Genomic DNA, 22,523 nt, shown 5'->3' on the forward strand with positions numbered 1-22,523 from the left:
TTGTAGAACATCTTTTCCACTATTTAAAAAAATGAGAAATTTTATGTTAATAAAATTTGGCACAACAAATAATTGACAGTATTTATTTAAATACTGTATATTTAGCTTATTGTATCATAACCATTGAAAGAATCTAATTATTTCTAGTTTTTCAATAACATTGAGAGGTAATGCAATATACTAGAAAAATTGCTGGATTTTCTGCCAGAATCTGGCTGTGCAAACTTAAATGAGGCATTTACCCTATGCTTCAGTTTAATAATGTGAAAAATAGAATAATATCTGTCTTATAAGACTATTGTAAGAATTGCATGAGAAAATGGATAAATACATGATGAACTTTATTCCCTTCTCTTTTTCCCCACAAGTAAACAAAACCAAAACAGCTGGATAGATTCCATGTTTTGAGGCTTCGTGAGACTGTTTCGATTTTTCTCTGGATATTCCAACAATTCTGCTCTTATTTATGACTTGCTTTTCTAAGATTAAAAGGACTATGGGAGATGAGGTGATGGAATATTTCAGCTGTTCACATGGTGAGATTCACAATTGTACTGATAGCTTGCTTTGAATACTTTATCAGGACCGGAATCCTAGCTCTGCTGCTAGTGGTGTAATCTTTGTGCTATAGTTCCTCCTGATAAAAGCTGAAAGAAGAGAACTTTAAGGTACATTTCAGTTCTGTAATTCTGTGAACTCCAACAATTTTTATTCTGCCTTGAACTGCACCACCTTAGAGATTTTTCAAAGAATAATTTTGTCCTTGCTAGCAAAAGATAAAAAAATTGAGTTAAAGTAGTAAGCTGTGCTCACACAGGTTGGAATATGAGAAGAATAGAGCAATTATTCCTCTTTCTCATCTCAATACCTCTTATCCTTTTGCTCCCTTTCCCTCTCTCTGCTCCCCTCTGGAGGCCTTGCCATTTTCCAAATTATATTCATACCTTTTCCTAAATTTGTAATATTCTTTAATCAGTGTATAAAGAAACTATAGAAGACACATAGATATTTGACCCTGTCCTTTTTAAATGTAAATATGTATATAAATGATCAGGGATTTTGTTAAAATACAGACTTGGATTCTATGTATTTAGCATGGTTTCAGATCCTGCTAAACAGGTGATCTGAAACCATGTTTTTCAGACAACATGTTTTCTAACAAGTTCCCAGGTGATGATACTAGTCCTAGAATCACCCTTTGGGTAGCAAGGGGTGGAACCCTTCTGTGAATGAAAGAAACCATAAATGTAAAACTTAGAAGCATACTGTTATATTTCAATTTTGTTAAAAAGAATATCTTTCTTACGACCTTCTCACAAATACAATTATATTTCAAAGCTAAAATTTCCAGAAAGGCAATGTATTATTCCGATAACTGCTCTATTTTCATTTCATAATTTTTTTAATTTGGCAAAGTGGTGTCATTAGACAATGTGAATATCACTAGTTAATCTTGAAAACACAAACATATAAGATAATTAAGCTATATAATTCATATAATCTATTTAAAATAACAATTTCTCAATATTTATGGCATTTTATAAGCTTTGTGTGTGTGTGTGTTCCAAAATCAAAGTAAACATAACACAAAATGTTACAGTGCACTGAAATACTGCAACTAGTCACCCAAAAGAGTAAATTTATAGCAATCATTTATTTATCGTAGGTGAAGCTACCTGTTTTTTTTTTTTTTTTCACATTTTACTTAAAATTCCTTAGTATTCAATAACATTGCTACCAGCTGACAGGAAATACAAACAAAAATATACACCTAATTGCTAAGATAGTTATTTGAGAAATGAAAGAATTTGAGTATGACATTGTTCACTCAAGAGTTATGAAATGTTTAAAGCTTAAAAGCAGTATTCTAAAATTCAACACTGTTTCATTTTATAAAATTGCATACAATCATTCCCCTTTCTTAATAAATATGTTCTAGATTTTCTTATTTTTAGCATAAGCTCAATAGAGTCTCAGGTTCCTGGTAGAAACTAAACAGTAACAAAAAGAAGAAGAACAAGTTTCATTTAAAAATAAATATCACTTGTAGGATTTCTACTGTATCTGTACATTTAATTGTACTTTTCTTCATAGAACAGATAGAGTGCTGATGAAGGGTCCAGATTTACCTGCATGTATGTTCCATAAGCACTGTTTTCTGTAGGCTTAACATAAAGGATGGGTCCAATAAATAATAGTTGAAGAGAAAAAAATTGGTGGTCAGATAAAGTAAGTAAGATATAGAGAAGGCAATATCATCTTAGTAGAGCACATTTGTGCAACATAGGAAGGATTCTTGGTGTTTGTCCTCAATTATGGCCCAGAAGATTTTGTGTCCTGAGATCCTGATAACATAAGTTTTAGGTCCCAAATTAACCCTACATAACCAGTTTCAAATCCTATGAGAATTCGGTAAGTTTTCCTAATATTCAGCTTAAGAAACTAGAGAATCATGCAAATAATTAAAATGACATTCAAAATAAAATACCTTGTTAAAATATCAATAATACCAAAAACTCTGTAGATTGGTTTTTAAAATGTTATATTGTAGAATATTTTAGGCTTGCATGGAATACTGCATCTGTGAGACTCATTTATCTCTATTGTAGAATTTATCTTTTAAGAATGAAGTTTAGTTCTCCTTTTAAATAAATCACCTACTAATTAATAGTGTGGGAAATGTAACACAGATGACCAATTCATTTTGCTAATCAAAAAAGTAAACTGAAAGAAATGAAGCTGTTTTCAAGAGTAAGCTTCCTTATGCAAAAGAAAATATTTCTTTTTTATTAGCTCCATCTGATGGCTGATCTGGTTTTTACACACTGCCTGGAAATAAATTTCCAACAGGAATTTTGTTGTTTTCTCTCCCTCTCCTCTGACAGAAAGGTGTGCTATACTGAGAAGAGGCTACTCAGCTCATTATGTGACTAATTAGTTCATTGAATTCTGTGAAGTATTTACAATTGTAAACAGTAAAGAAATCTTGTTAATTTTGTCAGATATTGTTCCTTCCAGTTGAGAAACATAAATGTCAGAGATTAGTGTTATAAAATTTGAAATTTAAAAATATGGACATATTGTCAATATTTTCCTGTATGCACATCTTCATATAAACCTCTCAGATAAGCTTGGCTTGCCCCTTGCCTAATTTATGTTTGGCATGTACATGGAGATAACAAACTATCATAAACAAAACTGATTTTATTGTCTTCATTCATGTTTTATATTAATGGACCAATTTGGCAAAACCTGTTTATATGATATGGCATCCTAATATTATTAGATATGAACCTGCATGCTTGAAAATCTAATTTTGCCAGTGCAGATAAGAAACCAGCTTAAGATTCAAATGATGAATGTTGAAATATATAACTGAGCTTAAGCATCAAATAATAAGTAAATTAAGGAAAATACTCTACCTCAGCATCATATTCCCATAACTGATTTCCTCTCATATGATGGCATTTTAACATGATTACAGGTCCATTGAGTCTAGAAACATCCAAGCACAAGTCATCCGTTCGGATTTCTTTATCAGCAGTGTAAGAAAACACCTGAAAATATAAAATTCAGCTAATAAAATAATATGTACGTTTTACAATGTCATAGTTTAAATGTTTAGCATAGCAGATCTATCCATGGAAGCTTTCATATCAGATAAACTTGCGTTTTCAAACAATTACTGGTGTGTCATCTTGAGAAAGCTACTTCATCTCTTTGAGTCTTTTTCCTCAATTGCAAAATGATGTTTTGGTGAGGCCTCAATTTAACAAAATAAACTATTAAATTTCCATTATTTGCTGGCATTGTATTTCTTGCATGATAGTTGCACTATAAAGCTCACAATAGGTTAAATAAAATAAAGTTTGCCAACTGCATAAAGCTCAATAAAGGGCAGCTCCTGTTCCTACCATCTTACGACCAGTTCTCCAAATCTACAATGTCATTTTTCATATAAAAGTTTAAATCTTTCTTCTGATAACATAAGTAAGTCTTGTAAATTGTATTAAATATTGTCCGTAAGTTTCTGAAGGGTATGAAATTATCTTCTCTAGAGACCTCATTAAAGGTAGGCTCTATACTTATCTCTTGAATATGGTTTGCCTACGCTTGACGACATCAATTATTCTCAAAATATCCAAGAATGTCATTGTGGATTATGGACTCTTTGTTAGATAATTCAATTGAACTATAATAATCTTTATTATTTTGTTCCTGGTGTGAATAATTTATTTATAACATTGATTATTAAAGTTTCATGAGGGTTATTAAGCACATAATTATAGAATGTGTTTTCTTCTATTAGCTAGGGTAAGTGTTGTTCAGTATTCTCTGGGTTTTTTCTTTCTCCTTGCAATGTCAAGAGAGTACATAATGAGAAAGGTCATGTAAGAGTCTTTTGTTTCCCAAAGATATCTCATGAAATCTGAGGAAATCAGCTTTACAAATAACATAAATTCTGGAGCTTGTAAGCTGAATGAGTTAGTCTTGGAAGAGTTGCCTCTGCAGTACTGCTACTCAGGACTTCTATGAAAATCACAAGCAGTGGTGAGAGGAAGTGGCAAAATCAATGAAAGAACACCAATACCCTCTTCTGCAAACCTCTTAAAAGGAAGTTATTAAGGGCTGGGTCAGTGGCTTACATCTGTAATCCCAACACTTTGGGAGGCTAAGGTGAGAGGACTGTTTGATCCAGGAGTTTAAGAACAGCCTGGGAAACAGACTGAGATCTCATCTCTACAAACAAATTTAAAAAGAAAATTGTCCAAGCATGGTGGTACACGCCTATTGTCCCCACTACTTGGGAGGCTGAGGTGGGAGAGGCTGACTTAGGCAGATTGCTTAAGCCATGATCACACCACTGCACTCCAGTCTGGGTGACAGAGCAAGACTGGGTCTCCAAAAAAAAAAAAAAAAAAAAAAAGAAAGAAAGAAAAGAAAATTCTTCACAAAGGTTATACATTTACTCAACAATATACAAATTTGAAAAATATGTGAAGTACATTTAATGAATTATGTAAAATACATCACAGACTTTGTGTATTCAATTTAGAAATAAATTTTCTATCTTCATTACTTTTTCACGTTCATACTTTTAAATGAAGAACATCTGGTTACCAAAAGAAGAATAAAATAAAAACCCATTAAACAGAAATATTTATATCCTCCTCAAACAGTATTATTTTAAACACAATTACAAACTTATTTAATTACATAAGTGAGTATGGTAGTGAATCTTAAGCTGAGAGAGAGAAATTCCTTTTGTTCATTATAGGATTATTTCAATACTGAAGGATAGTCTTCCACATTAAAATTGCTTCATTTTAATGTGTACAAATGCCAGTGTAAAAGGAGACATCATAACATCCATTTCGGCCTTAATATTCTATAGTAATGGCTCAGGCCATTCTTATATACAGTATATTCTTCTCAAATCCCTTAAGATAGTTTGGAAACAGTAGCGGTTGAAAGTTTTGGAGAGCTGTCTACCACATCCTTTGATCCTCAATTTCTAATTTAGATTCATTTTGTGGTCATTAGAGATATCTTAAGTAATTTACATTTAAGAAAGATATATTTGTAGAATAGTTTCTGTACTTAGATATGTATATAAATTGTATGCCTGCTAAATTGACTTTTTTTGGCTTTTGTACTTGAAAAAAATTAATGGATGTTAAGTATTTGGCTCATGAGCAATTTCTGTTAAAAACTATCTGTAGATAACACTTCCTTATTTTTCTTGCATTAATGTAAAAGCAGGATTAATTTATTTTTTGTACCTGGGAAATAATCTCATTTTTATGCTTGTTTCTAGGATTTTTAAAAATCTTTATAAGTCAGTGCATGTCAGTATATACACATCCTTCTTGATTTTATCTGGAAACCATTAGGTTTCATATTAATTATTTATCATTATATCCATTAGTTTTTTTTAACCCATAATTGTCATTATTTTTCATACCTACTACTGTAAAAGGTTCATGGAATTCACTTTGGGTATACTGAAAACATTATATGTGAATACTTTGCAGAGATTCTGGCACACAGACAAAATTCAGTAGCTGATATTTAGAGTTATTATTCTCAGTCTTGGAGTTAATCCCAAATTGTGAATCTACCCAATACTGCCAAGAAATTTTAGTATAGGGGTACAGCAATTTTTGGTCTTGCCTATCTGTGCTGACCCCTTGGCCACTGCACAGTCCTAAGGGAGAGGTTATAATACCTGCTGACAGATGTTCCTGATAATTTCAGCATTGTATTATGACCCTCTAGATTCACTACTTATGAGTTCCTTTATGACTTTGGGGACAATCTCCAAATCTCATGCTGGATATCCTGGGAGGCAGCTATTCCTTATGGCTGTTGCTTGTTTTTCTGTCTTACTACTCCACAGACTCTCTCAGTTAGTATGTGTAAGGCCCAATCTGTCTTCTTGCTGTGATTGAAACCATTAAGCCTGACTATAATGTGATTTAAAATATTTCAAACCTTAACACCAATGAAGCACTTTATCTTAAACTATCACACATGTTGATAACTACAATATACAAGATTGATTCATTCATTAGTAAAATTTCATTGTACATTATCTTAAAAAATGGAAACTATTCTTCCTTTTCTAATTATCACCCAAATTGCTTTATCATCAGTTACCAATATTTAGTAAAGCAGAACTGAGTTACACGAACCATAGATTTAGCATATGTTTCCATTTGTTCCAGTGCCAGACTGAGTTTAATAATAAGTAATTGGTTCAAAGTCTAATCACTTTAATTAAGCTAAGGTGGCTAGGAGCAGGGAAAAACAATCAATCTCTGTGGCTTTCCTTCCATTATAAAAGAGGAAACAGGGAGGAAGTTAACGTTAATTGGGCACTAACTTTGTTAAAAAAGCGTGTTCTATGCTTCATACATATTACATTAAGTAAATGTGCTCTATTACTTCATTGTGCAATTACATTTCTATGAATGTATACCAACTTACAGTATTGCAAAACATAAGTAGAGCTCTTTGCATGAATCCTGTGAATTTAATAATTTATAGTGATTTTTTAACATATATTTTATTGCATTTTAGGTTTTGGGGTACATGTGAAGAACATGCAAGATTGTACCTACAGTGATTTTAAAATTCTGTGTTTCACACATACTGTTCATGTTGTCTAAACTAAAATTATGAGCTATCTAGTATCGCATACATTCTTCCATAGTCCTTCAGTCAAGCTAGGTCTACCAACAACCACTACATTGGCCATTTTTACTCATCTCTTTTAATCTCAGCTATAAAATGGTGATAATGATACGGTGATAAAGTCTATGCTCCATTTTGTGGACCTTGCTGATTATTATGCCTTTCAAAATTAACCACTGTAATAACTCAGTGTTTATTGTTTACTGTTGTATTAGTTCACTGGGGCTGCCATAACAAAGTACTATGGACTGGGTGGCCTAAGCAATAGAAATTTATTTCCTGACAGGTATGGAGGCTGGAAATCCAAGATCAAGATATTAGTAGGGTTGGTTTCTGCTAAGACCGCTCTCTTTGGCTTGTAAGAGGGATCTTCTCCATGTGTCTTCACACGGTCTTCCTTCGCTGTTTGCATGTGCCCTAATCTCCTCTTTCAATAAAGACATCAGTTACACTGGATTAGGGTATCCTAATGATGCCATTTTGACTTTACCTCTTTAAAGACTCATCTCTAATACAGTTACATTCTAAGGAACTGGGAGTTAAGACTCCAACATATGAATTTTCTTGATGAACACAATTCAGGCCACAACACTATTAACCCTTTATAATATATTGGAGTATTTAACATACCTTTCCTTATTCCTAAGTGAAAAACATGATGTGTATGATTTTTTTGGCTAACTTGTTTAGGTCACCTTGGGATCAATTTTAAAATTAGAATGTACTATTTAGTTTTACTAATCAAAACTCTAAATGTAATGTAATATCAAATTTTTCCCCCTTCTCCACATTGGACCTGATTTATGTTGGCAGCCTGCAGAGGAAAAGGCTTTTCCTGTTTTACATCTTAAGCTTCTTTTTTTCTTACTGCTCCTGCCCACTCCCAAATTCGCCCAGTCTGCTAATCAGCTTTTTTTTTTTTTTTTTTTTTTTTTTTTTTTCAATATTCTTCCAGAGTGGCAAAGCTGTAAGAGAGATCTTACTTGAACTGTTTTGTATAACCCCTTCCTGTTCTCCGGCCTGCTAGAGATTTAAAGCTCCCTGTCCTGAGACCATTTGAGGTTTCTTAGAGATTCCCATTAAGTGAAATGCAAAGGAAAAAGACAATGTATATTTTATATGTGAACCACTTTTTGTGAAAACTCTTGGAGGCAGGCTAACATTAGGCAGTGCAGACAGTTCCCAGAATTCAGTTGTCACAGGCCAGCCACATTATCTGTGAGTCAGGTCACAGTCTGCCATACTATCAAGTACTAGAAGCCTATAGCAAGCTCTTGAAACGGCATCCTACAAAATTTGCAGGCCCCAGTGCAAAATAAAAGTGCAGAACTTATCTTTATAAAATTATCAAGAATTCCAAAATTGTAGGGCTCTATGTGATTGCATGGGTTGCACAGCCAAGAACTGTCCCTGCTATGAATCATCCTCTTACTAGAAGCTAGAATCCCAGCCCATCTCCTCTAGAGGGAGGGCAACTTTTCTTTCTAGGCAAAATCCTGCAAACTTCCCCATATTCTGATACCTTTCATTATGGGTTGAACTCTGATATAATTAAAGTCCTAACCACCAGTACCACAGAATGTGTACACTTATGGAGATAGTCCATATGATGAAGTCATACTGGTGTAGGATGGGCCCTTAATCTAACAGGACTGGTATCTTTATAAGAGAACAGAGACAGATAAAAGACAGTCATGTGATGACAGAAGTAGAGACTAGAGTGATGCATCTACAAGCCATGGGACACCAAGGATTGTTAGCAAACACTGGAAGCTAGAAGAGGAAAACGATGAATCTCCCCTAGGTTTCCGATGGAGCATGGCACTTCTGACACCTTGATTTCAGACTTCTAGCCTCCTTAGAACTGTAAGACAATAAATTTCTATCATTTTAAGCAACCTAGCTCATGATAATTTGATACAACAGCTCCAGGAAACTAACATATCTCCTTTTTCTCCTCATGCTGATTGAAGCATCTAAAGTCACGAAATCAGATTTCCAAAGTATCTTTGCAAATTTTGCACAGGAAAATCTGATTTTAGATTGTCATTGCAAATTTTGCATAGGGAAGTCTGATTTTAGATTTCACATTTATTTTGTCTTGGTGTCTGGGCTGAAATGTTAACATCCGGTTTAGTCATAATTTCCAGTAATATAAAATTAACCATTTTCATAATAATTTTCTATTTAGCTATATCTTCACGAAGGTGTTTTATAATGAGACTAGGTGATTTATCTGATTTTATGTATACTTTATTGAGGTCATATTGATTTCTGTCTTTGAATTTATGTTGTAATCAAATGAGTGCTATCTATAATGGATGGTACCATATATAAATTGAAATTTGAATTGGTACCAATTCAAATCTCAATTCCTTTTAATCTTTCATAAATGGTGTATTAGTCTGTTTTTACACTCCTATAAGGACATACCCAAGACTGGGTAATTTATAAAGGAAAGAGGTTTAATGGACTCACAGTTCCACATGGCTGGGGAGGCTCACAATTTTGGTGAAAGGCTAAGGAGGAGCAAAAGCACATCTTACACGGTGGCATGCAAGAGAGGGTGGGCAGGGAAACTGCCCTTTATAAAACCATCAGATCTCATGAGACATACTCACTATCACAAGAACAGCATGGGAAAAACCCGCTCCCATGATTCAATTACTCTCCCACCAGGTCCCTCCCCTGACACATGGGGATTCTGGAAGCTACAATTCAAGATGAGATTTTGGTGGAGACACAGCCAAACCATATCAGATGGTAAGCATTCTTTATTATTCACATACGTGTATGGTTTGTTTTGGATTTTTCTTTTTAGGGAGAATGTCCAAAGACATATTATGATTCTTCAAATACCTAAAACAATATCTAAATAATGTCAAGGATTTCTGTGAGAAGGTTCTAAAATATTCTGTTAAATTTTACATAATCAAAGATTAGGTGTCCACATTTTTCTTTTTACCAATTGTATCATGTTTAAAATCCTAATGTATGTATAGTTACTTCTTTTAAAATACTCTTCTTTCATGACCCTTTAGAAAAACTACAAACAAACGTTTACTCAAATCTCTAGCATAAGCCTCTACTAATGAAACCTTGTTCCAGCAGCACGTTACAAAGCAAGGAAGCAAAGACATTGCTGTATTATTGGGACCTGGACCCTGCCTCTCTGCAAAGCCTCAAGAATTAAACGCCCTTTACTTGCTCTATCTTGTCACAACATTTCTTTCTTTCCTTTTTTTAATCCATAGAGTAAGAGATGTGTGTGTGTGTGTGTGTGTGTGTACACAAATACGTATACACAGGCGTACCTCAGAGATACTGTGGGTTCAGTTTCAGATCACTACAATAAAACAAGTATCACATTTAAAGCAAACCACATGAATTTTTTGGTTTCCCAATGCATATATGAGTTATGTTTATACTATATGGTAGCCATATCAAGTGTGAAATAGCATTGTGTCTCAAAAAACAATTCCTTAAAAATGTTTTATTACTAAAAATACTAACAATTATCCTAGCTGTTGGTGAGTGGTAATCTTTCTGCTGCTGGAGGGTCTTCTCTCAATGCTGATGGCTGCTGACTGACTAGAGTGGTGACTGATGAAAGTTGGGTGAATATAGTAATTTAAAAAACAGTAAGACAACAGTGAAGTTTATCACATCAATCAACTCTTTCACTAAAGATTTTTCTGCTGTTTGATAGCATTTTACCCACAGAACTTCTTTCAAAATTGGAATTAATCCTCTCAAAACCTGCCACTGCTTTATCAACCTGAGTTTACGTAAAATTCTAAATACTTCGTTGTCATTTCAACAAGTGTTCACAGCATCTTCAACAGGAGTAGATTCCATCTCAAGAAAACACCTTCTTTGATCATTAATAGGAAGCAATGCTCATTAACTAAAGTTTTAGTAAGAGATTGCAATAATTCAGTCGCATCTTCAGGTCCCATTCTTAATTCTAGTTCTCCTATTTCTACCACATCTGCAAATACTTCCTCCACTGACGTCTTGAACCCATCAAAGTAATCTAAGATGGTTGGAATTAACTTTTTCCAAACTCCTGTTATTGTTATTTTGACCTCCTCCCATGAATCACGAATGTTCTTTATGGCATCTAGAATTGTGAATCTTTTCCATAAAGTTTTCAGTTTACTTTGCCCAGATCTATTACAGGAATCACTATAGCAGTTAGAGCCTTACAAAATGTATTTTTTAAATAGTAAGACTTGAAAGTTGAACTTACTCCTTAATCCATGGTCTGCAGGTGAATACTGTGTTAGCAGACATGAAAATATTAATTTCCTTGTACATCTCCATCAGACCTCTTGGGTGACTGAGTAAATTATCAGTGAGCAGTAATATTTTAAAAGGAATCTTTTTTCTGAGAAACAGGTCTCAACAGTGGGCTTAAAATATTTAAAACACCATGTTGTAAACAGATGTGCTGTAATCCAGGCCTTGGTGTTCCATTTATAGGCACAGGCAGAGTAGATTCAGCATAATTCTTAAGGGTCCTAGAATTTTTGGAATGGTAAATGAACATTGGTTTTGTCTTAAAAGATGCTAGCTACATTTTTCCTACAAGAATCAGCCTGTCTTTTGAAGCCTTAAAGCCAGGCATTGACTTCTCTTTTCTAGATATGGAAGTCCCAGATGGCATCTTCTTCCAATAGGGTGCTGTTTCATCTACATTGAAAATCTGTTGTTTACTGTATTCACATCGATCAATGATCTTAGCTGCATCTTCCGGATCACTTGCTGTAGCTTCTCCCTCAACACTTACTACTTCACCTTGCACTTTTATGTTATGGAAAGAGCTTCTTTTCCTTAAAACTCATAAACCAACCTCTGCTACCTTCAAACTTTTCTTCTAAAGCTTTATCACCTGTCATAGAATTAAGGTGTTAGGGCTTTGCTGTGGATGAGGCCTTGGTATAAAGGCATGTTACAGCTTGTTTGGTCTTCTATCCAAACCACTAAAACTGTCTCCATGTAAGTAATAAGGCTGCTCTTTTCATTTGTGTGTTTACTAGAGTAACACTTTTAATTTCCTTCAATATTTTTTTCCTTTGCCTTTACTATTTTGCCAAATGTTTGGTGCAAGATGCCTGCTTTTTGGCCTATCTCGGCTTCTGACATACCTTCCTCACTAAGCTTAATCTTGTATAGCTTTTGATTTAAAGCGAAAAACATGTGACTTTTCCTTTCACTTGAACACACAGATACCATTGTAGGCCTAATTTCAATATTATAGAACTGGCCTAATTATATTATTTCATATATTAGTGTATATATTATATATAATATTATGTAACTGGCCTAATTTAAATATTGTTTTGTTTTAGGAACAGGAAGGCTTGAGACACAAGAGATAGGGAGTGGCCAGTGTATGGAGCAGTCAGAACACACACAACATTCATCAGTTAAGTTCGCTGTTGTTGGGCCGGGCGCAGTGGCTCACGCCTATAATCCCAGCACTTTGGGAGGCCAAGGCGGGTGGATCACGAGGTCAAGAGATCGAGACCATCCTGGTCAACAAGGTGAAACCCTATCTCTACTAAAAAAAATACAAAAATTAGCTGGGCATGGTGGCGCACGCCTGTAGTCCCAGCTACTCGGGAGGCTGAGGCAGGAGAATTGTTTGAATGCAGGAGGTGGAGGTTGCAGTGAGCCGAGATCGTGCCATTGCACTCCAGCCTGGGTAACAAGAGCGAAACTCTGTCTCAAAAAAAAAAAAAAAGTTCGCTGTTGTTACATGGGTACAGTTCATAGCACCCTGAAACAATTTTAATAGTCACATTAAAAAAATCACTGATCATAGATCACCATAACAGATAAAATAATGATGAAAAAGTTTAACGTATTGGGAGAATTACTAAAGTATGACACAGAGACATAAAGTGAGCACATGCTGTTGAAAAATTGGTGCCAATAGACATGCTCCATGCAGGGTTGCCACAAACATTTGTTAAAATGTGCAATATCTGTGAAGTACAATAAAGCAAAGAGTAATAAAACAATGTATGCCTAGACACATATACATGTATTCATTTTTGTTTTGTTTAATTAAGGTATAGTTTACAAATAAATGTATATTTGAATTCAAAATGTCTACATGTATATTTAGTGCAGCTTTATCATATAGGTTTTGATTTTCCTACACTTAATTTTAAATTATAAAATACTTTTCTTGTTTGAGTTCATCAAGACTGTATTTACTATAAAGATTCACAGTTTGATATATCAAATTATGCCAACTGCTTCACTTTCTAAACGAAACTGAAGCCAAAGAAGTTACAGGATTCACCCAATATGTAGCGGCTTAGTGACAGAGGTCTTTCTGAACCTGTAGCTCTATTATTTGCCACTATTCTTCCATGTGCTTAAACTTCTCTTTACACACCCATCATTTGGTCATTTGGGATCTTTGCATCCTCTGGAAGATCTCTTCAGGTATTTGGAATGCAGTCAATTTGAAAATATGTCAACAAAAATCCAGAAATATGACTTATAAGAAAATAAACTTGTCATAATGGTTTTCTCTCATTTATAAAAATAACCCAAGACAATTTGTATTGAAATCAGGGAAAACTGTTTAGCAACGCAAATTATACCTTTAGCAATGTGAATTCTTTTTTAAGATATTATCTTCCTCCATATGTCACACCATCCTGAAGTCAGCATGGATAATTCATAGATGGAATTGAATTCACCAGTCGAGCTGTCGAGTTTATTCACAGACAGTACCTTTCCCTACGCCTGACTTGATTCCAAGTTTCATCTGTAGGATGTTAGCTCAGTGGTTTGTGCAGAGGAGGGTCAGGAGGAAGAAGTAGCTTCTAGCTGTATACTCTTAACTTACTCTTACATATCTAGATGATATCACTTATTTTTTACAGCTTTAATGCTCTAAAATTCTGTAACTATAAACAGGATGCAGGTATGCATCTTACGTTCAACATTCTCATTCTCTCCTCAACATCATCTGTAAAGCATTAACTATTTTTGCTTTCACCTCAGTATAAAGATATATAACCTCAATATAACTCACTCATCAAGCCATCTTATTCTCCCATCCCTGACCTGGTAATCACTAGGACTATCCTTCCCACTCCACCTTTCCAAGCAAAACACTAGTCTCCTTAAAGTCTTCATACATTCCTCACTTTTCTCATTTAGCACTTGGTTACTATTTTTACCCAGACAGCGTATCTGCCACTGTACTGCAGAAAGGTATCATGTTTATATATATTTGGAATTGGATAATACTGGAACAATGAGCTCTGGAAGATTATACAAACCTAAGTTTGAGAGCTATGACTGAGGACCAGAGTTACTGGGAGGCTTTGTCCAAATCTTGGATTCCTCATCTAAGAAAAAGGATAAAAATATGCCTCCTCTTTCATAGGTTATTGTACAGACTGAATAAGGCAAATTCACGTAAGCACCAAACAAAGCATTTGCCTCAAGTAATATCTAAATATTAGTGATTGTGCAATATTCATGCATAAAATCTGTATTTGATTATATTCTATCTCATCTTTGCTATTGGTTTTTAATGTTCTTTTTAAAAAATCTTGCAGACTCAGTAACAATGCTAAGAATATATTTTGAATCCCTATGGAAACTGTTCCAGTAGGAGAATAGTGTCCAATAATTAAAACTTGAATTGAAATGAAAACAATTTGTCTTTGAAATTCCTTAGTCTTTATGGAAAACAGAGCAAGAGTGCAAGATAATACAATAAGCAATATGCAGTAATATATAACAAAATGTGACTGACACTTCAATTTTCTTTCTACTTCGTTGTTAAATCTTCCCATTTTTAACCTTGCCAAAGTTAAATTTTATGTAGTTTTAATACTTGACTCTGCCCTGAAGGGTTTTTAAGGAAGTCTACAATTTGGGAAATCTAATTTATAAACATTATGCTGCAGATACTTATATTTTACTATTTCAGTGTTGAATAATATAAATTGCAAATTTAAACTCAGTTGGGAATCCCTTCCAAAATATACCCCATGAGTTATACTTGAACGTGCAGATGTTGCTTTTTATGTGACTGATGTACAATTTGCAAATGACCCAAGGTTTCTGTCCCCAGGTATACTTGCCTTATATAACTTCCTTAAGTGTGAACAGACTATGACCATGACAGGATGGTCATTTCAAGATCATATTACATTATATTACAAAGATATGCGATACAGCCTTGGGTTAGCAACTGAAGAGAGGGATTCTCCTGCTGGCCAGAGGATGAGAACTGTCATGATTTGGAGATAGCTACGTGACACGTAACTGAGGGCAGCCTCTAGGTGCTGGCAGAGAGCAACTCCGGCAGAGAGCCAGACAACAAAGATAGGAAGTCAGTCTTAGCTGCAAGGAACTGAATTTTGCCAGCAATCAGGGAGGTTGAAAGAGGAATCCCCAGAGGCTCAACTGAGATCACAGCTCTGGCCAACACCCGAGTTTCAGCTATGTGAGACCCCGAGCAGAGAACTCAGCCACACTGTGCCTGAATTCCTCTTACAAACTGTGAGATAATTTTGTATTGTTTTAAGCCCCTAAACTTACAGTAATTTGTTGTGAAACAATGGAAAACTAGTATGGGACCATCAGGAAAAAGGAAACATGCAAAAACTCGAGTTGTTCTCACCATGTGGAACACCATCTCCCATGACCCATCTCTATCATTCTTTTACTCAGCTTTTCAATCATCTGTTTATTCAACAGATACTTTTGTGTGTGTTGAATGTGTCCGGTTTTATCCAAATTACACATGACCTTCATGAACTCCTGAATCCAGTACACACACATCTAACAGAGTGCTATCATTCCTGTAAGAATTTTTCCCACTATTCCAACCTCATTTGAACTCTGTTCTTTTTGTAATGGTCTTCTAGCAACTTATCTCTCTCTTAATGGTATATTTTCACATGTTTTTTCAATTGTATCATTTCTTAAACATTTATTCTGTGAAGAACTGGCTCTCGAACATACATTTTAAGGGAAGAACACTGACTCCAAATGAAACATTCTTCTTTAGCCATTTGCCACATACATACATAGTTTCCCTTTATGCCTGTCTCACTGTGCAGCAAGATATCTGATCTTTGAGGTTCTTACTGATCTAAGCCTGTGAATGTAAAACAGACATATCAACAATAATATATATCATTCACATGACACCTATATAAACTATATTTATTTTAGTATTTAATAGCTGAAAATTAATGGCAAAAGACATTTTGCTATCCCATCTGCATGTCTTTTACAGGTATTTTTGTAACATTGCATATAATTTTAAAAGTTTTCATTTATATCATTAGACACTTCCTAAAACTCTGGTATATAATATACTATACCAGATATATTCAGGCATATAATTAGATAAAATTATTAAATATATAAAAAGTCTGAAAAGGCAAACTATAATGTCATAAATGGCACAATGATGTACTTATTATTGATTACAACTCCTTATCTGTAAAGGGAAAGCACTCTCCACCAGACACGACATTGAAAATGTACCTTGCAATTATTACCACAAAGCTTGCATTGGGTGCAAATAATACTAAAGTTTTCTAGGTGGTTTCAAGTTTAAAGAAATCGTATTTACTTATGGCATTCAGTATTGCTGCCAACTAAGAGAAGGGTCTATTTAGTCTGGCTTCCTCCAAAGGCCAACACTGAGACAGCGATTCAAGTGCAAGTAGTTTATTAGGAAAATGAGCTCAGTAAAGACCAGTATGGTGGTAGGGAGGAGAATAAGGCTAATACATGGTAAATTATCTAATTAGATACACTGTGGATAACTAGAGCTTAATTCTGTTGGGGATCCCTGGCAACCAGTGTAGAAGCATCATCTCAGAATCAGTCCCTCAAAGAGTAACAGAGCTGAGATATTTATATGTGACTACATCGGCAAAGCAGCCATTAGAGTGGAAACCCTCAGACAGAGTGTCAGAGGTGCTGGCCTTTTGATGTTGGGCTGGAAGAAAGGGGAGAAACAACATTTTGGGAGAAACAACATTTTGGGAGCATCTGTTATATGTTAGACAAGACAGCTGTCATTTAAAATATGCTGTATATTAAAAATGATATAGCACAAATCATATATTATTCCTCTTTTGTGAATTAGGAATGAGGTTTGCAAAGGTTAAAGAAGTTTGAAGAAGTCACTCTGTTTGCAAGTGGGAGAACCAGTCTTTGAACTATGGTCTTTCAGGCTCCAAGTCCCATGTTCTTCCCACACACTTAGCATTTCACTTCTTAGTGATACTTTTTAAACTCCAGAGTTTATTCAGATTTCATTAGGTTTTCCCTCATGTTCTATGAATCCATGCTCCTTTCTTACAAGATCCCATCCCGCAATACATTTAGTCATCATATCCCCTCGGCCTACTCTGACACATGCTCAGACTTTCATCTTTTTGATGACAGTTTTGAGAAATACTTGTCAGGTACTTTATAGAATGTCTTTCAGTTTGAATTTTTCTAATTTTTATCTCATTGCTGGATTAGGGGGTCTGAGGTTTGGGGTGGAAGGCCACAAAGTTTCAGTGCCATTCTCATCATGTCATATCAAGGGTGCATGGTATCACTATGACTCACATTATAGAATCTTGATTACATACTCAAGGTAGTATTGGCCAATATTTCTCCACGTAAAGTTGCCACTATCCTCTTCCACATTGTACTTTTTGGAAGGAAGTCAACACAACCCACAAGGGAATGGGGAAGGTTACGTTATACCTCCTGGAGTGGGGCATGAGCTACAAAAATTATATGAAATTCTTCTGTACAAGGGATCCAAGAGATCAATTTTAACTTGTCTTTAAAAGCTTTCATCGAAAATTAGGGGCCATGTCTTTATGTTAGATTTATATGTAATAATAATAATCTTAAATAAATTATTTAATCTTAAATACATTAGTCTATGTAATAATAATAATAATCTTAAATACATTAAGATTCCTACATTTAAAAAATAAGTCCAGCTCATGGGTCATTTGGTTAACTCACTAAGTGAATAAAAAATATCAGGTTTTTTTGTTAGGTGGATTGGAACATGACAATTTCTGCCATCCAGAAGTGGCACTTGCTCTCAGTAATGTGTAAACCATGAATTGGACACTGGCCATGGTGAGCTAGCAAGACCACTTTGATCATTCCTTGGTGTTAGGGTCATAGAATGCACCTTTGAATGTTTTGGTTAAAAGAAGAAAAACAAATTTTGCATATTACAGCCATAAACACGTATTACACTTTTTAAAATAAAATGAGTATTCCAAACCTTTTTAGAAAGTTAGAACTAGAGAGCTGGAGTAGAAATATTTCTATATGGTAGATTTTCATTAGAGACTAAGATTTTCTATTAGAAATTGGAATGGACACCAGGCCATTTCCATGGTTACCTACTGAAGCCTTTTTCCTTTAATGGAAAGGTATCATTTCTGTATACACCACATGTAGCTTCGTGCTTTGTATTGGATCAAATCCTCTGATAGCAGAATAAAAGAAATGAATTGAAAAAGATTCTACAGTCTGCCCCTGCTTGCTGTGAAATTATACTTTAGTACTAAATAATATGAATAAAAATCCCTTTTCATATTTGGCTGGATTCACTATGTCAGTTTTAGTAACAAAAGTGCACGTTCAAGTATTTTCATGATGCTTATTACACATTATCCTTTGACAATCTTTGTGGTCTGAAAGCTCTTTGCTTCTTTTGTCCCCTCAAGTAAAAATTCCCTTTCTTGACATTTACATTCCTTTGTAATCTTAGCTCTCCTACTTATAAAAACTTAATTTTCCACTGTCCCAGTCCAGACTTTTAAAATTCCATTTGTGCCAGTGTCCTTGTTGTCCTTGTTCACACTCTGATCTCTGTGCACGCTGAGTGCTTTGTGGAGTCCTTTAGACTCATTCCTGTCCTTATCAGACCTTTTACTGAATGCATCTTGTAGAGTATTATAAATGCTTGCTCTATTGTTGATTATTTTGCATTCCCTATGAAATTGAATATAGGGTTTTGTGTGCCCATTTACTTATATTACATCCTATTACAAAGTGGATTTATACAGGGTTTTATATATATATATATACATACACACACACATATATGTAATATACATATTATGTATGTGTAATTATATATGATGTAAGTAAAAAATAAAGAAAAAATCCATTTCATACTAATACATGCTTCAATTTAGTCTAGAATGCAATAAAATCCTAGAAAACAAAAATTTTTTGTGCAAAGAAAAAATATTAGACATATTTCAGTATAAAGACAGCTTTTAATAAGAATAATTTGGAAAATTACTAAAAATAAGAAATAATTTTTCTTCATTATTTATATAGAAAAATGATGACAATCTCATATCACAGATCCAATTCCTTTTTGACATAATGAGTATATAATTAGGGCAAGTAAAATATATAATAGAAGATATTTTGCTGACATAGTATGACTATGTCTAAATTTGTAACAAGGCAAAATATATATGGGATACACAGTTAACTTTAAATGACATATCTAAAACATTTTGTTTTACCCTTATCAATGTATAGCTTACATTTGATTAGTCTTCTAACATTGGGATTTCAATAATATTTTATATTTGATGACTCCTTTTAAAATTGATGAGTTTTAAGCAAGGAATACTTTAACAATCTTACACAGAATATAAAATGTATTCTGTGCTATAAAATATCAAATATTTTCATTTCACTTGCATATTTTTTTCAGATTTTTTCTTCTTCTAAACCTGATGTTTCTCTTCCCGGAATAAAGTATTAGCATTGCCTAGTCAAATATTTCAACGTGAATTTCTTGTCTAGTTTTATGTCATCTTGGCTTTGTTGTGCTATCTTTTCATTTCTGAAAAACTAAGTTTTCATATTCAAAAACCAAAACAACCAGGAAGACCCTTTTCTAATTTCTTCCAAAATGGTAAGAATTTAATAACTAGGATGGAATTGCAAACACAATAATATGAAGACAATCACAGGTACAGCAAAAGCAACTAAACCTAAGTATGAACTCTGCTCGGCTTCTCAAGAACATAAAAGTGGGCTAGGCAACACTGTTAATTTAGAAATCATGGACATTACTTACCTAGAAAATAACACATTGACTTTTACTCCATGGATTAAGTCAAGGTAAAGAATGTTGGCAGGAAGATTACTTGAACAAGAATACATTTCACAGTAATAAGTAAGGTTATAGCCTCAAGTCAAGGAATTAGGCACAAAACAGGAGAAAAATATTTGAAGACAAGGTAGAGAAAAAAATGAAAGTCAGAAGATTAAAAGAGTACACAGGAGTAGTAAGTTCTGCTGGGACTAAATATCAAGCATAGTGGGGAGACAAGTCTATCTTGGTAAAGTTAGCAGAGAGCTTGCAGTGCATCTGTATATAACAGGATAGAGGAGATAAATTGGTGGGCAATGGGTACAAACTGGATGCTCTTAGTAGCAAAACATTTTCCTTTTAGTAAATTTTTTAGGTAACACATATTCTTATTTTCAGTAAGAAAAAGTGTCTTGATGGTTAAGGTACGAGAGGTATGGCTTTGTGTGTGTGTGTGTGTGTGTGTGTGTGTGTGTGTGTGTGTGTGTGTGTATTGGGGTTTTATTATACCAGGGTAGTACTAAACTTTCTGCTTTATATACTTTCTGTGATATTTCACTTTTTAAGGGGAGTTTCTCAAATTATTCTGGGAATTCCATTAATAGAACTGATACACATTTATGTAAATTAAAAACAGACATCATTTTAATGTTTAAGCCTTATGGAAATGTAATATTAATCTCTATTAAGCATGGAATGGTGATACACTTTAATTAAACAACGGAGTAATTTTTTTGTCCTATTTGCACTGACATATTTTGTTATCATTTTCTAAGATGCCTTCTTAGAGACTGTCTTCTTCAACTTGGTCTGGTTTCCTTCCCTGGTTGGTTCCACAGTCCCTTTTCCATGTACTGCTTTTCTTATCAAGAATCATAGTAGACATCCTTATGATTTTAACACCAGGACTATCTGAACTTTTATGAAGCCATTTTTTTTATATTATTGACACAAGGAATCATATAACCAACTTTGTACTCATAGCTAGAAAGCAAAGAGCCACAGTTGTTACTAACTTAAATGAATGTAGGATTCCATAAAGTGAATTTTAAATACTTATGAAAATGGAAAAGGTGTTTTCTAGATTAACTTGAATTGACATTTTTTAACAATTGTTTACTCTTTCAATGAGCATTTATTCCTGTAGGGGGATATTTTAAAAAGAAAAAGAACAAATTCTTGCTTCTAAAAAAAGATTACAATTTATTTTTGAAGATAGGATAATAAAAGATAAATTGAATGACAATGTAAGGATTAAAGAATAAAATATTGAGAAATAGTATATAAGTTAAAAACATGAGAAAAATTCTGCAGTGTAAGTAAGTTCAGACAAAGGAAATATAAATGTGTATTTACAAGCAGAAAAACAGAGCACTATATAGAGATAGTGGGTTTTTTTTGTTTTGTTTTGCTTTTTCTTGAGACGAAGTCTCACTCTGACACTTAGGCTGGAGTGCAATGGCACAGTTTGGGCTCACTGCAACCTCTGCCTCCAGGGTTCAAGCAATTCTCCTGCCTCGGCCTCCCAAGTAGCTAGGATTACAAGCACCCGCCACCACGTCCAAGTAATTTTTGTATTTTTAGTAGAGACAGGGTTTCACCATGTTGGCCAGGCTGGTCTCAAACTCCTGACCTCGTGGTCCGCCCACTTTAGCCTCCCAAAGTGCTGGGATTACAGACATGAGCCACCACGCCCAGCCAAGATGGTGGGTTTCGAAGAAATACTAGATGGATAGAATTTACGTGGTTATAAAAACACAAAGGTCATGGCAAATGTGTATAAGAAACGGCAAAGCTATGATAAGAAAAACAACAATTTTTTACAAGTCTGGTCAGGGTCAATAGAGTTGATGGAGTGGAGTAGAAAGGGGACAAAGTTGGGTAAACTGTCCCAATTGTATCCTGCAATAACTAGGAACTCTTTCAGGTTTTTTTCTGTGCTTGTATGTTTTTCCAGCTGGGAGTGATAATTTAGAAGGAGTCATCGCTTAATTATCTAAGGAGGGTGGAATGAAGACAGGAACAGGCTAGAGCTCTGGGGAAACTACACTGAAAATTATTGTAGTAATCCAAATCTGAGGCAATCAAGGCTCAAATTTAGAAATTTGAATTAATGGAAGAAAAGAGAAGAAAAGATTTTAAAAAGACTAGTAGGATGAATCCCCAGGGCTTAGTGTCC

The 22,523-nt window shown here is 34.3% G+C and overlaps 1 protein-coding gene and 1 long non-coding RNA gene across 7 annotated transcripts in view; one reads left to right on the forward strand and one right to left on the reverse strand.

The window, feature by feature from the left end:
- The window catches only part of GALNT13 (polypeptide N-acetylgalactosaminyltransferase 13), a 598,306-nt gene that overhangs the window by 15,076 nt on the left and 560,707 nt on the right, over nucleotides 1–22,523 (reverse strand). For all 6 annotated transcript variants that reach the window (XM_021665899.2, XM_021665898.2, XM_064382748.1 and 3 more), the window contains one exon: nucleotides 3,423–3,557. In XM_021665899.2, coding sequence (XP_021521574.2) covers nucleotides 3,423–3,557 — 135 coding nt within the window. The remainder of the gene's footprint in view (nucleotides 1–3,422; nucleotides 3,558–22,523) is intronic.
- On the forward strand, nucleotides 434–10,399 carry LOC135276993 (uncharacterized). Its single transcript, XR_010344600.1, has 3 exons — nucleotides 434–536; nucleotides 9,877–9,960; nucleotides 10,309–10,399. It is a non-coding gene; the product is annotated as an uncharacterized LOC135276993 (long non-coding RNA).

This window comes from Aotus nancymaae, unplaced genomic scaffold, assembly GCF_030222135.1.
Source record: "Aotus nancymaae isolate 86718 unplaced genomic scaffold, 86718_ANA_hifiasm-v0.15.2.pri h1tg000029l, whole genome shotgun sequence".
In the NCBI taxonomy this organism is placed as follows: domain Eukaryota; kingdom Metazoa; phylum Chordata; class Mammalia; order Primates; family Aotidae; genus Aotus; species Aotus nancymaae.